The sequence below is a fragment of the Pseudochaenichthys georgianus genome, chromosome 10 (assembly GCF_902827115.2).
Source record: "Pseudochaenichthys georgianus chromosome 10, fPseGeo1.2, whole genome shotgun sequence".
NCBI classification, from domain to species: domain Eukaryota; kingdom Metazoa; phylum Chordata; class Actinopteri; order Perciformes; family Channichthyidae; genus Pseudochaenichthys; species Pseudochaenichthys georgianus.
The window spans coordinates 19931010-19946038 of NC_047512.1; the positions used below are offsets into that span (position 1 = coordinate 19931010).

At 39.6% G+C, this 15029-nt stretch overlaps 2 protein-coding genes across 2 annotated transcripts; both read left to right on the forward strand.

Moving 5' to 3' along the window:
* Window positions 1-5186: 5186 nt before the first annotated feature.
* On the forward strand, window positions 5187-8926 carry smtnl1 (smoothelin-like 1). The gene is made up of 5 exons (XM_034092332.2): window positions 5187-5504; window positions 6805-7445; window positions 7537-7651; window positions 7779-7930; window positions 8287-8926. The coding sequence occupies exons 1-5, from the start codon at window positions 5421-5423 to the stop codon at window positions 8669-8671; spliced, it is 1377 nt and encodes a 458-aa protein (XP_033948223.1). The 5' UTR covers window positions 5187-5420; the 3' UTR covers window positions 8672-8926.
* A 938-nt stretch (window positions 8927-9864) lies between these two features.
* Window positions 9865-14711, forward strand: LOC117454073 (zinc finger protein 287-like). The gene is made up of 4 exons (XM_034093150.1): window positions 9865-10268; window positions 11742-11848; window positions 11933-12005; window positions 12842-14711. Exons 1-4 carry the CDS (start codon window positions 9974-9976, stop codon window positions 13606-13608), a joined length of 1242 nt encoding a protein of 413 aa, XP_033949041.1. The 5' UTR covers window positions 9865-9973; the 3' UTR covers window positions 13609-14711.
* Window positions 14712-15029: the final 318 nt, after the last annotated feature.

Here is a 15029-nt window from a genome sequence, read left to right on the forward strand (position 1 = left end):
ATCAGAAGGCATCACCCAGATTTGCCAATCACCGGAACCCGGCAAAAGACAACAGCAGTTCAACAGCTGATCCCCACTGTTTTTAATAAACCAATAGACATGAGAGCCGAGAGACCAAAATAAATAACGGAAGCTTTTGGCATATTTTTTCAACGACTTTGCGCTCTTGAAACACTTTCTTATTATTTATGATGTAATATTTTCAAGACATTCTTTTTAGTTTTACAGCTTGATGAAACCTTTTTGTTTGACATCAGCCATAGATACTATGGCCATCTGAGTGTGTGTGGTACTGTTTGTGGTTTGTTTTTAATTGTTTAATACAGTTAATTATTCAAAATGTCAGAGTTCCTTATTTTTAAACAGAAACTTGCACTACTGTTCAAACATAAATAACAACAAACCTGGAATTATGCATTTGGGACTTTTTTTTGCTTTTTCTTGTTGTACCGAACCGTGACCCCCAAACCGAGGTACGAACCGAACCGTGACTTCTGTGAACCGTTACACCCCTAGTCCCCGGTGTTCCAGGGAACTCACCAAGTGTCAGAAAACACAACCCTCTCTCTTTTCCTCCATACCCCCCAAATCTCTAAAAACGGGGCTGCAACGGATCTGATACAGACTGATCTTGAATTATTTTCTACGTCACAGAAGTGGTGCTCCGCTTATTGGTCAATTCTCCACCTATCAGGGGAATGTGGGGTTGGGCCACGGCCGGCCATTGCGCTGGAGACGCTGTAGTACATATGCCAGGCCTGCAAGTGGCGCTGTAGTCTGCCACAAAAGCAGCAAAGAAGACTTCCTGCGCATGGTTGCCCTTCTGTTTATTCTCCGCTCTGGCTCTTTTTCTCCCTCCCCGAGGCAAGCGTTTGCTCCCGCTGCTGTAATTCAATGCAATCCCTCCCTCGCTGTAATTCTCTCCGGTAGTCCACCAGCAGATGACAAACACCCTCCTCTCCGGCTCTTCCAAGGAACGAGGGGACCGTGCGGCAGAGTTTCAGTTAGATTTTTTTTCGCCGGTCAACATGTCAGTTTAAATCTTCCGGACAAAATTAGAAAAGTGCCGGTCAAAGGTCTTCTTTGTTATTTATTGAGCTTTAAAACAAATGAATAACGACTCTATATAATAATATAAGAATAAAACACGGAGGACGGAGATCTCTTTTTCTCCCCCTCTTCTCCCCGCTGCAGCCCAGCAGCTGATCTCAAAGCACGCTCCCCTCTCCTGCAGGGGGGCGTGGTGCAGCTCACAGAATCAGCCCCCTGCAAAAACAGCGCTGGAAAGAGCAAATAGAGCGAAATGAGGCATGGCTAAAATGCAGGATCTGTTTGGTATTTTGAAAGAAAAACTATTTATATACTTTGTATAGGTATGGCCCTACAATATATTGTTCAAATATAGCATGATATGTCCCCTTTAAGGTATTATTAAGGTAGGGTTAATGTTGCTCTCAAAGTGCACCAGATTGATGCTTTTAACTTCAATATTTAAAAAAAAATCTTCCCGTGGGAGCATCCCCCCGGACCCCCCTAGAGGAGGCGACGACCCTCCTAAAGGATGTTTGGTCCACCCCCCAACAACTCCTGGGCTAAGCCCCAGATCTCCTACAATCCTAAATCTGCCTCTGATCAAAGCATTTAATTTATTCATTGCTATCGGGATGTTAGCGCATTCCATGGAATATAACAAAAAGTGTTTCTGAAGTGAATTACCTACCCTACCTACCTTTTAAATCAAGTAATCCCTCAAATGAGGACGGAACATGACACAAGTATAAATTAATAAATGTATGAATAAATACGGAAATAAATAAATAAATAGGAATAAATAAATATAAGAATAAATAAATACAGAAATAAATAAATGTGGAAATAAATACAGGAATAAATAAACACTACAATAAATGCATAAATACATGTGGAAATAAATACAGGAATTAATTAATTAATTAATTAATGTGGAAAGAAATACAGGTATAAATAAACACTAGAATAAATGTATAAATAAAAAAATATAAGTTGAAAAACAGAACATGTATACATTTCTACATTTATATATATATTTATGAATGTATGTGTCTGTGCGTGTTTCACACAGTGTTGTTCTGCTTGGTAGCCTTGTATTCTGTGGATACGACAACATTTATAACAATTGTACTTTCAATTGCTCTGAAAGTTGTGCATGTTTCTTTAACAATATCTTTGAGTTGCTATAATATTTAGTTTCACTTCCTCTGACCAGTCCCCCTTTTATTTGAAAGCTTTGTGTCAAGGTGTACACTGTGCGAGCGAGGAGAAACACAGTGACTCTTCTCTCTATTTTAAAAGCTTATAAGTTATAGCATCGGGAATTTCTGTCGTATTCATGTTCCTTAAAACCCCCTGAGACAAAAGTACAATTTATGATATTGGGCTGAATAAAAACACTTTGATTTACTTTTATCTGTATTTGGCGCAAGAAGTACACTTCACTTCAGAGCCCCTCAAGAGCCAGATATAAATGTTTATTAGAGTCAAAAATTATGTTGCTATTAAAGGTTTTGCTCCTACCTAAAACTCTAACAGGATAGTAAGGGATGGGATTTCTAACAGGTTTGAGATTTTTGATTTTGAAGCTCTTCTCAACTAAAGCAGTGAGATAAAGCACACATTTAACAAGCAGCAAACTACACACTGTGATAAATCAACATGATGACTGCATGGCTGGGATTGAACCCACCACATTCTGACAGCTCTTCCCCTTAGCTACAGCCTAATTACGAGCTGTTGTTCAGAAATGATCAAGTGATGGCCGTCTGTCCCAATAGAGATAACCGTTTTGTTGTGTGAATGGAGTTTTTTTTTAAACGGGAAAGTTGAAGTTTGGTAAAGTTGGAAAGGTGCCGGGGCTTAACTCCATTGTTTCTAAAGGAAATATTAAAGACACCTGACTCCTCCAGATGCCCTGGCAGCCTTGTGTTTCTGAACAGATGTAAGAAATTGGACTGTCACTTCCTGTGATGAGTTTCAACAAATGTTTTTACAATATCTCCTCTGACAAGTCTTCTCCTCCTCATGTCAAAGTGTACAATAGTTTATATGTAGGAAAATAAAGGAAATGTTTGCGTTGCAGCAGCATAAAAAACACAAGGCAATGTACATAATGTACAAGGGCGACTGTGGCTGCGAGGGAGTGCGGTCGTCTTTCAACCAGAAGGTTGTGGGTTCGATCCCAGCCCATGCAGTCAACATGTCGATGTATCCTTGGGCAAGATACTTAACCCTGAGTTTCTCCCGATGGCATGGCCAACGGTGTGTGAATGTGTATGCGTGTTAGTTCCTAGAATAATATACACTGCTCTGTATGAATGGGTGTGAATGGGTGAACGACATGTAGTATGTAAAGCGCTTTGAGGGGTCTTAAAGACTGGATAAAGCACTATATATTTATCCATTTAGACCAGTGGTTCTCACAGTGGGGGGCGCGCCCCCCCCAGGGTGGCGCAGAGGCATGACAGGGGAGGCGCGAGAGACCAGGAGGGAAAATGATTATTTAAAACAAAAAAAATCATAATTAAAAAAATTATTAATTCGAAAATAATATGATACAGTACAGTACTATTACGTCTGGGTCTCTGTGTTTCATTAAAGCTTCCGGTGCTAGCGAGCTACGCTAACGGATATAAGGAGTTTTTTCAACAACAAGGTGGAAGAGAGTCCTCTCCTGTCAGACTGAGAGGCTCAGTGATCTGTGTAAACAGATTTAGGTCCCCACAAGTATAGTAATGGCCACACACACACACACACACACACACACACACACACACACACACACAAACAACCGTTTTGGTTTCCCATCCATTGCAATTTCCTGTGCTCAGCATATCTTTCTATTATATACTATTTAACAGTATCAAGTCGTCTGGTTTTACAAACACACAAAAAGCAACAGATGCGTAGTTGTGTTTTGTTGATTGAGCAAGAGGGAGGGGGACAGATACACAAGAAGGCTGTGACATATTTATAGCCCCCAAGACTTAAACACGAGGGAGGAGGAGAAGAAGGATGAGGGGGTAGGAGGAGATAATGACAGACAGAGTGGGAATAAAGATAGACAGTTATTTTTAAAACCATCTGTTTTGTGTTGAATGAGAAGATACACAGTTCAGATTGGATGCCAACTTGAAAAGGTGGACGAGATAGTTTAACCATGTATCTATTTCATATCACATTTTGTAAAGAACTACAATGTGTGACAGAGGGCTTCAATTAGTACATTAAAAGAAAAAGTTGAAAAAGTTGAGACATGTGAAGTTATTTATAACTATTAATTATAATATATTTAATGAAGACAAAACCCAAAAAATTAGTACAAAGTGATGGAAGATATTGTGATTTTCAGTTGAGCACTTTTGGACAATTGATGAAGGACTTGTTTAATGTATAATCTTAGCTTGCTTGAGGCATACATAATTATAATATTACCAAAGAGTGTGTCTAGTTTCTGTTCTTTTATGAACTCCCTCATTGCTGATTTACTGTAAGAATTAAAGTAAAGGTGCTGTGCTGTAAGCATGGCAGACTGAGGGAGAAGTGTACTAATTTGTTGTTTGCTTAGATGAGAATATTGATACTTGGAAGCTGCATCCAAAAGATAGTCAGCTTAGCTTAGTTTAGCTTAGCATGTTGGGGTAAGTGGAACAAAAATCGCTAGTTATGTTCTTGGAACTAAATATTCATTTGTATCACAAATATAAGAGGTTCTGGTTTGCAGATTGTGTTACTTCGCCAGAGCCGTGCTAGCTGTTTCCCTTGTTCCAGTCTTTAGGTAAGCTAAGTTAACCAATCGGGGTTGAAGTTTAATTTGTACCATACATATGAGAGTGGTCCCAATCATCTCATTAAACTCTTGGTAATCAGGTGAAAACATGCATGTATCAAAATCAACATTTTATTTTAAAAGCAACAATTAAGGGACAGCTTATATTTCTGTGAGCATGTTTAATGGACTGCATGAACCCGCATGTGTTTAAAATGTGTACAACCACGGTTTCCACAGCAGACGCAGCTGTCTGGCCCATTGGACTGTGCCTATCTCACTGTGGCTCTATTTTTGGACCATGTGTTGTTCAAAAGGTCAGATAAAGAAGCTAAGGCAGTGGGTGGGGGTATCTGGTGAAAGGGGGGTGAAGGCGGATATCCACAAACCAACCCACACATCACAAACACAGGGGCAGTGCTGACAGAGACGGAGAGAAAGGGAGACAGGGAAGCAAAGTCGAGCATTGAGAAGCAGAGAGGGAGAGACATTGAGCAATGAAGAGGATTCAACTTTGACTGAATTAAAAACGTTTCTATAAAGAGTCCTGGGGCATTAGTTGAAAAGAAAGTCTGATTTTACCTTTGATCCAGTCATTAAACTGACATTTCTGCACATCATGGATGGAGAATCGCCCAGCCAGGAGACATCTGGGTCTTCAGATCCAACCAGCCAGACCGACACCAACAACAACAACAACCAGGTTTGGTGTTTTTTTCATGTCATATTAAATTGCAGCATAAAGGTTTTCATGTTTTGTGAAATCCACGATGTGACAATCCATACAAGGAATAGGCAGTGAGTGTATTTGTGACTGTGGCAGGTGGTACGTTAGGACAGCAGGACAGTTGAAGTGGTTCTGGCTGAATTTCCTGTACACCTGTTGTAGCTCCTGGCTCACATGTAACATACAGATACACACAAGTTATGTAAAGTAATGCGCATGCACGGTATGGCATGCACACACAAACCTCCGATGAGGCCTGACCCGGGGTGACCGTTCCTCGAGTGGCAATATACAAGATATACAGTATTTAAAATAAGATTAAATTAATCTCTAAACAGAAAATTCTGTATGCTACATTTCATTGAGATGAGATCTGAAAACCTTGAAGATTCCATGCAGTGGCGTTTAAGAAATGATTGATTTCCTTCATAAAAACGAGTTAAAGCACTAATTCAATAGGAAGCAACCTGACATTTACATGTATTAATAAGTTGTTTGTTTAATTTCTCATATTGAAGAAGTTGACCTGTATTATAGGTGTGATTTAAAAAGTACAAAAGACAAACTTTCCATCTGACAGTCCAACCTCTCAGACGTATTAAAATAAGTGAGATACTCAACAAGTCCCAGAGTAAAGCTTCAGGTCTCACATTACATTATGCTCTTTGGCTCAGGGACTGTCAAGTAAAGTTTGAAAAGTAATTTTAGCGCATGCGACATAATGGTACCTTACAATCTGAAGTCATGCTTAAATCCATCTTGCAGTGACTGGACCAGGATAACAATATTGTATCAAGCTTCCACCCATGCATGTCCTTTATTTGAGCAAACGATATTTTAAATTGTTTTGAGATACAGCTCTACTTTGCCCATGGTGCTAGTAAGTTCTGAGTTTCCGATTTATTTTCTCGAAAGTAGGTTAACACTCTTTGCTTTTAAATGAGTTTAAAATACCTAATGATGATAAGAGGATATATTAAATAGAAAAGAAGCACAATTACAAGATAAAGTGACATCATTTTTAAGATGGAAATTGATGACATACATTATATAAAGTTATATAAAGATATAAGCCTTTTTCTATGTATTGCATATGACACCCTAATTGGTCAGACCTCCTCTTGGTCAAATCAGAACAATGTTAACAATGTTTTTTGGTAAGTATGGCAAGTGTGAGCTGTTAAATAAATGTGTGTAGATACACACACATGCATTGTAGCTTGTAACTGCTTTCAGATGGATGACTAAACTCTATGTTATGCTGCTTGTCCTGCAGACAGATGAGCCACAGCTGGAGGAGAGTATAGACCCAGGGAGAGAACCTCCAGCAGGGGAGACAGTGGAAGGTCAGGGGGTAATGGAGGTGGGGGAGAAGGGGGCGGAGGAATCAGTACCAGAGCAGGGAGGAGAAGAGGAATCCAGAGATCCAGACAATCCCCAGATTCCTCCATTAAAGACTGTCGAAGGGGATGCTGAAGACGCTGAGGACAAAGTCTCCGCTGATGCTGACGTTAAGGATCCTGAAACAACAAGTGAAAAAAAAGATGGGGAGGAAGAGAGGACGGAAGATGAGAAAGGTGAGAAAGTGAAAGAGGACAAACCATGCGAGAAAGAGAGAGATGGAGAGGAGATGAGAGACCAAACCAAAGAGAAAAAGACAACAGAGCAAAAGGCAAAAGAAGCAAAGAAGGATGTGAAAGAAAAAGCAGCAAAAGCGGCAGAGAAGAAAAAACAAGTCGAGGCAGATGTAGAAACAACAGACAGCGGAAAAATGAAGGAGGTAGAAAAGCAAGGGAAGCCAAAAAGAAAAAGTGCTCCTCCCTCTTCTTCTGTCTCTCGACCAAGACAGACCGCGCGCTCAATTAGAGCAGCTGCTAAAAATGACATAATTGCCAAATTCCAGCAAGGTGCTCCAGAGTAAGTCATTGTACGATACCCAGTGCATCAAATAAGTGACACTACATATGGTCTAATAAAGGTTTCATGTGCAATATTGTGACTTCTTTAGGACACCAACACCCCCCAACTTCAAAGTTCAGAGGTCATCTTCAGGTTTGGCTACAGGAAACACAATCAAACAGAAGATGCTTCAGTGGTGTCGCAGCAAGACTCGCAACTATGAGGTGGGTTCAACACACAATCTTCAACACCAAATGTCAAGGTTTGTCGGCTAGATTTGGGACCAGAGAACTTGCAGAATAATATCATTAAGCTTTGATGTGTTTATCTTCCTGTCCTTTGACCTTTTAGGGTGTCAACATAGAGAACTTCTCATCCTCCTGGTGTGACGGGATGGCGTTCTGTGCTCTGATCCATCGATACTTTCCTGAAGCTTTTGACTTCAGCACCCTGAATCCAAAGCAGAGGAAGAAGAACTTCACACTCGCCTTTCAAACTGCAGAGTATGGAGCTTTTAATTCTCTACCCTTATGGTCAGATGTTGACCAGATGAGTGCTTATTACACATGGGATCAAATGAGGACTGGACCCTTCTTCCCCCAATTTGTCAAATTCCTGAAAGAGAATAGCTTCAATAAGTTGGGTTTAATGTAGCTTTGAGTGCAATATCCCATGTGAAAGTCTTTCTTAAAGGTGGTGGCTGCTTCTCACCAAGGAGTTTACTAACACAAACGAAGAATACTAACAACAAATCTGTTAGAATATCAGGAGTCTCTTTTTTAACCATACCACTGCTTTGTCTCACCTCAGTGCTCTCCTTTCCTCCCCTCTGTCCTCCCATCCCATCCTTCCCCGGCAGGTCCCTGGCCGACTGCTTCCCTCTATTGGAAGTGGAGGACATGATGTTGATGGGTAAACACCCGGACCCCATGTGTGTTTTCACATATGTCCAGTCCCTCTGCCACAACCTCTCCAAAATAGAGAAAGAGAGGAAGGACAAGGAGGAAAAGGAAAAGGAGGATAAAGACACCAAGAATGACAATGAGGGAGGGGAGAAGGAGAAAGGAGAGGTGTCCCCAGAGAAGGACGGAGGAGAGTCACCTGCTGAGAACAGTATGATGGAGAGCCAAGAGGAGAAACAGGAAGAAATGACAGAGACAGAGAGTGCTCATGAGGAAGATAAAGCACCAAACAAATGTGAGAACGATGGAGATGGTGAAGTGGTAGTCGAAGGAGACTCCTAAAAAAAACACTGACAGCGAACAGAAAGACTGGAGACCAAAGGATTGTTGACGGTTGTTTGACTTCAATGATTATGTCTTAGTTTGATGTTGGATTACCTACGGGCACTGTGTTATTAGATGTATGTTTGAAAGTGCACTATGCTTATGCTTTGTTTGTGTTCCACGTGTTTTGAGCACATTAATTAGAAATGTTCAGTTCCTCTATTTGCTGTGTGTCTATAGACATATTTATTAAATGATGGACTTGTGAAAATTGATTATGACAACAATTGATTATGACAAAAATATAATGAAGGACAGGTTGTCTTTTCTGCCAGAAAGCATTTTGTGCTACAAAAAAATTGACTATTTTTAAAGGCTCTATTGAGAAGTCTTAAATAGCCTAATTAATGAAAGTCGGTGAGAAATTGATAAATGTATAAGGCTGAAAAGCTTAATTAAAAAGAGTAAATAACACTTAATTATAAATTGTGACCTTTGTAGAGTATGAGCCAGTTTAATTTGCTCTTTTTTAAATGTGTTTATCAGTAATAAAGCTGTGATTGTATGTTGTTTAAGGGTTGGATCCGAGGTCTATACAGAACACGGTTGTCCTAACATTAGAACACATATAGGTGGGAAAAGTACTGAGATATTGTAGGCCTACTTGGTCCATTTCAGAATAATATATATTATATGTTTTGATTACAATTATTGATGCATTAAAGTGTTATCAAAGCTGATAAAGGTACAGCTAGTCCCAATGACTTTTTATACTGCAGGATAGCTTGTGAATTTACTCCAGGTGTAACTAAAGTCTTATTTGATTATATTTCACATCATTCATCCAAATCTTTAAAGTGGGCTAACTGAAGTATTAAATAAATGTAGTGGAGTAAAAGTACACGATTTACCCCTGAATTGTAGTGGAGTAGAAGTATGAAGTAGCATTAAATATAAATACTCAAGTCAAGTAGTAGTACCTCAAAATAGGCCTATAGCCTACTTGAGAAAATGTACTTACTTTACACCTGCGCTCATATATTTCTCGATTAGGCAATAGGCTACATCAAAAAATAATTGATTGTGCTTTTAATTATAAGGTGAATTGTTGAACATTTATTTTGTATCAGTAAAACATATACACTCGATCATAACAAATAGCCAGGAAAACGTGAACCAAAACTGCCCCTGCTTCCCATGGATTACGGTAATCAGCGCCATGCTACCGGAAGAGCCATTGTGTTGTCGCTTTTGTGAGCTAACACAGCCACTGAGTTGCGCTTCTTTCCAACATAATTCACGGCGGCAGCAAAGTGAAACATGTCTGCAAGCATGCCGCCGGGCAGCATGAATTTAGAGTCGCAGCTTTTGTCCATAATGGATGTGCTGGTGAAAGCGGCGGTGTCAGAAATCAGTCAGCTGTTCTCGGAGAACTCGTCGTCTCTCCGGCTGCATCTCAGCCAGAGCCTGAGGGAGAACGAAGCGCTGAGGATGAGGATGAAGGTGACCCGGAGTGAGCTTTTCTCCCTCCGGCTGCAGACCAGGACCAACCGGCCGGTCAGCCGCTTCTCCCCGATCCGAGGATACACCCCCAAACCCCGGGCTAAATCCCATGGTAACTCTAAATACTTTCTACTCGAGTAACAAGTTGTCTCCTCCTGCAGGTTTCAATGTAAAATTTGCTTTTGTTAATTCAGATGCAAACCAAAGTATTATTTGATTTTTTTTATTAAAAAGTGCTTTGATATTTCTCCCAGCCTACAATTATAAAATGTCAACAACTGCTCATTACCACCTCACGTGACAGTCCACATGTGCAACAAGGGTTGCCCTTGTGCCCTAAAGTGGGTCTCTCAGGTTATTAAATATAAGCCTCATCTCATTCACTGTGCAAGACATGTTTAACTGTATTATGACTGGTTTAAATTGTGTATATTTATATGGCAAATTGAAGATATCGCTTTCTTTTACATTTTAAATGTGGCTTATAAGCATGGATGGATTACTGAATACCGAGAACAGACTATGTGGACCAATATGTCCGGATCCCCACTGGCCTTCAACTACAAAATGTAATTGAAAGTTAAATGTACCGAATAGGAACGGGCCCAAAATGACCACAAAGAAACATAAAACAACTACAGAGAGACGCAAACAGACTACAAAGAGACTAAAATAACTACAAAGAGATGAAAAGCAGCTGCACAGAGAAACAAAGAGACTAACAACTATGAAAAGGATCAAAACAAATGAGACACAAAGCAATTTCAAAGCAACTCGAAATGACCACAAAAAGACACAAAACCACAGAGAAATGTTTAACAATAACAACGTGAAACAGAACAACTACAATAAGAGACTAAACAACTATAAAGTCTGTGTTTTTTAGCGCCAATGTAGTAGTGAGGCCTTTTTGCTCATCTGTGGCCAGGGCCCCTTTTGTTTCGTAATCCGGCTTCGTTATGGTGCACAAGCAGAACATACAATAATAAAGATGGCACACAACATGGTTTAGGTAATTTTGGAGAAACCAGCTCGAGTGCGCTAGAATTTGAAAATGCACAGCCGGAAGAAATCGGCTACTTCCTTACAGAGCCCCTCCTCCAACACACACGAACGCGCACATGACCAATGAGGGCACGAGATAAGTTTGTGCACAGATGGAAGGCTGACAGGCAGGTAGGCCATCCAGTTATTTTAGCCGGGCTGGCTAAAATGATTGGTTGTACTTTTTACAGTACTACGGCTTCCACAGATGACATTTTTTAATGGATTTTTTGTCAAAGCACTTAAGATATTCATTGCTATCGGGTTGTTAAGAGCATTCCATGGAATATAACAAAAAGTGTATCTCGAGCCGGTTTCTCAAACTTACCTACCCCACCTTTATGCACAATTAAGGGGAACCTAGTTTACAAATAACTTTGGCATGTCTTTTTGTAATAACAACATTGAAACATAGATACACAGTTTAAATATACTTTTTCAAAACACACAACAATACATCATTCAATATCTCATACGTGATATGCATGTTAACAAGGCTTGTATTAAGATTTTTGTTATTGGTCTTTTATTCCCCTTTTAGTGGTTACTAAGCCACCAATGCCACAAAAGATGGAAGCTGTTGTGGAATCTTCTACTATTGCTCTTCAATCAGAGAACGAGCCTTCCTTCCCTGCCCCTCAAGTCGAGGTTAGTACACTTCAAAGAATTCCAGAATATAATAGTTGTGTTTGATTTTTATTTTGTTCATCCATATGTATTATTTTTGGTTAGTGTACAGTGGAGACACCAGATGTCATCCTGATCAAAGATGAAGAAGACGTGGGAGGATGTGTGCGAGTTGGAGGTGAGTTGTTATCAGATGTGAGAGTAAGGCAGTAGCTACAGAAAAAATACTTGGATGGTATTGCTAGTTTTACAAATTCAATATTGGATGGACTTTTCAGGAGATTTGTTGAAATAAATATTTATGAAGGAAACCTTTTAGCATAAATACATAGTATTCCGCACCTCAACTGGAACTACTTGATGTTTGGACCGTCATATTGACCTCTCCTTATTGTTTTAAACTAATAGGAATCATTATATGTATCTATCAATATAATGCACCTTCCCAAGCAGATGCAAATGCCATTTTGTTGTGTTTGTATAATGACTATAATGTTTGTTTATGTTGAGTCTTAAATCAACATGTGTCTGGCACTGCTGAAAGAAAACAGCCTTCAGTATCCTGCCTCAGAAGTTTTTTGAAAGAGTTTTGATTATTGACTTAAAATCTTACAATATACCTTTTTTATTTATGTTCAAACACTGTACACTTTGTCAAGTTAGATCATCATCACTTGAACTTTTAATTATTTTACTTAATGCATGCTTTAAAATATTCAAAGCATGTGTCAGATTGGATATTTGTTGATGGGTTAATGAGTAAGCTTTCAAGGTGATTTATTATAACACAGTGTGCATTGTGACATGATGAGTGGCATGATTCAGCCATGACTCATACGTGGCTGATTCTGTTCTAGAGGAAGGGAATTTTGGGTAGACTTTACTCATTGTTTTTAACCTATAGTGGGTACTTAACATCACACGTTGCTTTGTTGAAGCTACTTTAGGTTCTTGATGCAATGATTTTTATACACAAACTGATTCATGATGTATTTTTGTGACTTGACCTTTTAGGTCAGGATAACTTTGGAAACCACAGTACGCAGGGTGGTGTTTCTACAGTGACTCCGAAATTGGACTCCTGCCTGACGGATGATAATGAGGATCTGAGAATCGTGAGTGTTCACGGACGAGGGGAAGGGCCTCTGCAGGAGGAGAGCGACACCCTCTTCACTGCCTCTGAACTCCAGGCTTTGAGCTCACTGTCTCCCCACCACAACGTCCACCATGACAGTCTCCTGAATTTCACCACAGGTGCCAGCGACAGAGTCCCAATGAGAGGGATGCAGGAAAACGGAAACCTTCAACTGGCTTCAACAGCATTGAATCCTGCTTTAGAAACACAAATAATAGGAGCTGATGTTCTTGTGAGCCAGCCCAGTCATGTTAGCCAGTTCACCCAGCAGCCAAACATCTACCCTCACGGCATCAACAAATCTCTGGACTGTACGTTCTGTGGTGAGCGCTTCCTCCGCCGTGAAGACCTGATTTTGCATAGAGCAAGTCACACTGGAGAGCCGCCAGTTCTTTGTACCTTTTGCGGCAAATCATTCTTCTCCAAGACCACGCTGAGCATCCACATGCGCATTCACACTGGGGAGAAGCCGTACGCTTGTAATCAATGTGGGAAGCGCTTCACGCAGAATGGCAGCCTGAAGATCCACCTGAGGACTCACTCTGGAGAGAAGCCATACACGTGCAACCAGTGCACAGCCAGCTTCAACAACCCCAGCAACCTGCGCAGACACATGATCACACACATCAGTAACGGGCTGATCTGACAATGGCTTAAAGATATTTTTAAAGAAGTTACTTTTACTGACTGTGCTGCATTGTGTTTGTGTGCTTTTTTTTCTATTTTTGTCACAGCCAAAATAAGTTATAGTGGGTCTAATGCACTCCATAAACTACAAGTACACTAATGTGTTGTCAGCTTCCCAGTAAAATAATAGATTTTTTAATAATCTTTTTTTAATACCATCTGAAAATCAGACAAATATGACTCTTTCATCATTCAAGGAGTAAGTAGTGCCTTCATTTTAATGAAATTGATAAATACTTTTAAATATTGTACCTTCTCGTAGCCAACTCTGCAAATTATACAACTATAGCTTAATGCTATAAGTAATGATTCAATGTGGAAGATACGCTCATTATTAAAGACTCACGCATTTGCTATGTTAAATAATATTACAGCACAAACGCCTGTAAACTGTAGTGGAAACCATGTGAACAACCGTGGTTTGGACATTGGATAACAATGTACTTTATATTGTAGTATATATTGTGATATAGTAAATACTCAAGAAAAATTGTTTATCTATAATCCAATTAATTAAACGATATATTACAAATATTCACTAGAAGGTATCACACTGATGCAGAAGCCCTGTCTGACAGTTCTGCTCATTTATCTGCTAATGTTAGAGATACTAAAGGTCACATTTGTTTTATGCTCTGATTCACACATTTCTGTTTATATATATTGCCATAGCGCCAAACCCTAGTACAACAGAGCATGTTACTATGATGCTAATTTATTGTTGACAGTTGTGAAAGTCATACAGTGGACAAAGAATCCCAACATTGAGTAATCATTCGATTTGGAATAATCAAACCCAACATTATAATTTATTATCAAAAATGTGTTTCTTACTGTAAGCTTAATATCTGTTAAAGGAAGACAGACATTTACATGTGTTTTATTTTGTTCAATGTGTGTGTATAATTTAAAAAGCAAACTACCTCCACTTGTATCTCTGTTTCAGCTCTCTTCTCTGCTTTTGCACTTCCCAGAGGGTTACAGACTGGTCATTAATACTTTAACTGTGGTTTCTGTTTGTGGATTTGTAATCTGCATATGCAATTATAAATAAATACGGATTTGTTTAACAGCTTTTAATGTCCGACAAGTAACCTTTCATTTTGCCCCTCTAGGGTGCAGCATTGTTTGTGTTCCCAGTGATCATTGTGACTCAGGTTTACTCAGTGGCACTGTGGGGGGACTCGGAAACTGGGGGAAATTCCTTGCATTGTTCCTCTTTCCACCCTGCCCACTCTAAATCATTGTTTATCAGCATCCATCTGTTTGGCTTTTGGTTCACCATAACTTCTGTAAAGTCAGAAATATATCAAACACTAATAGGCAGGACTAAAAGTTCAATAATTACTGTAATATCAAGAGGAAACATAACGTTTGACA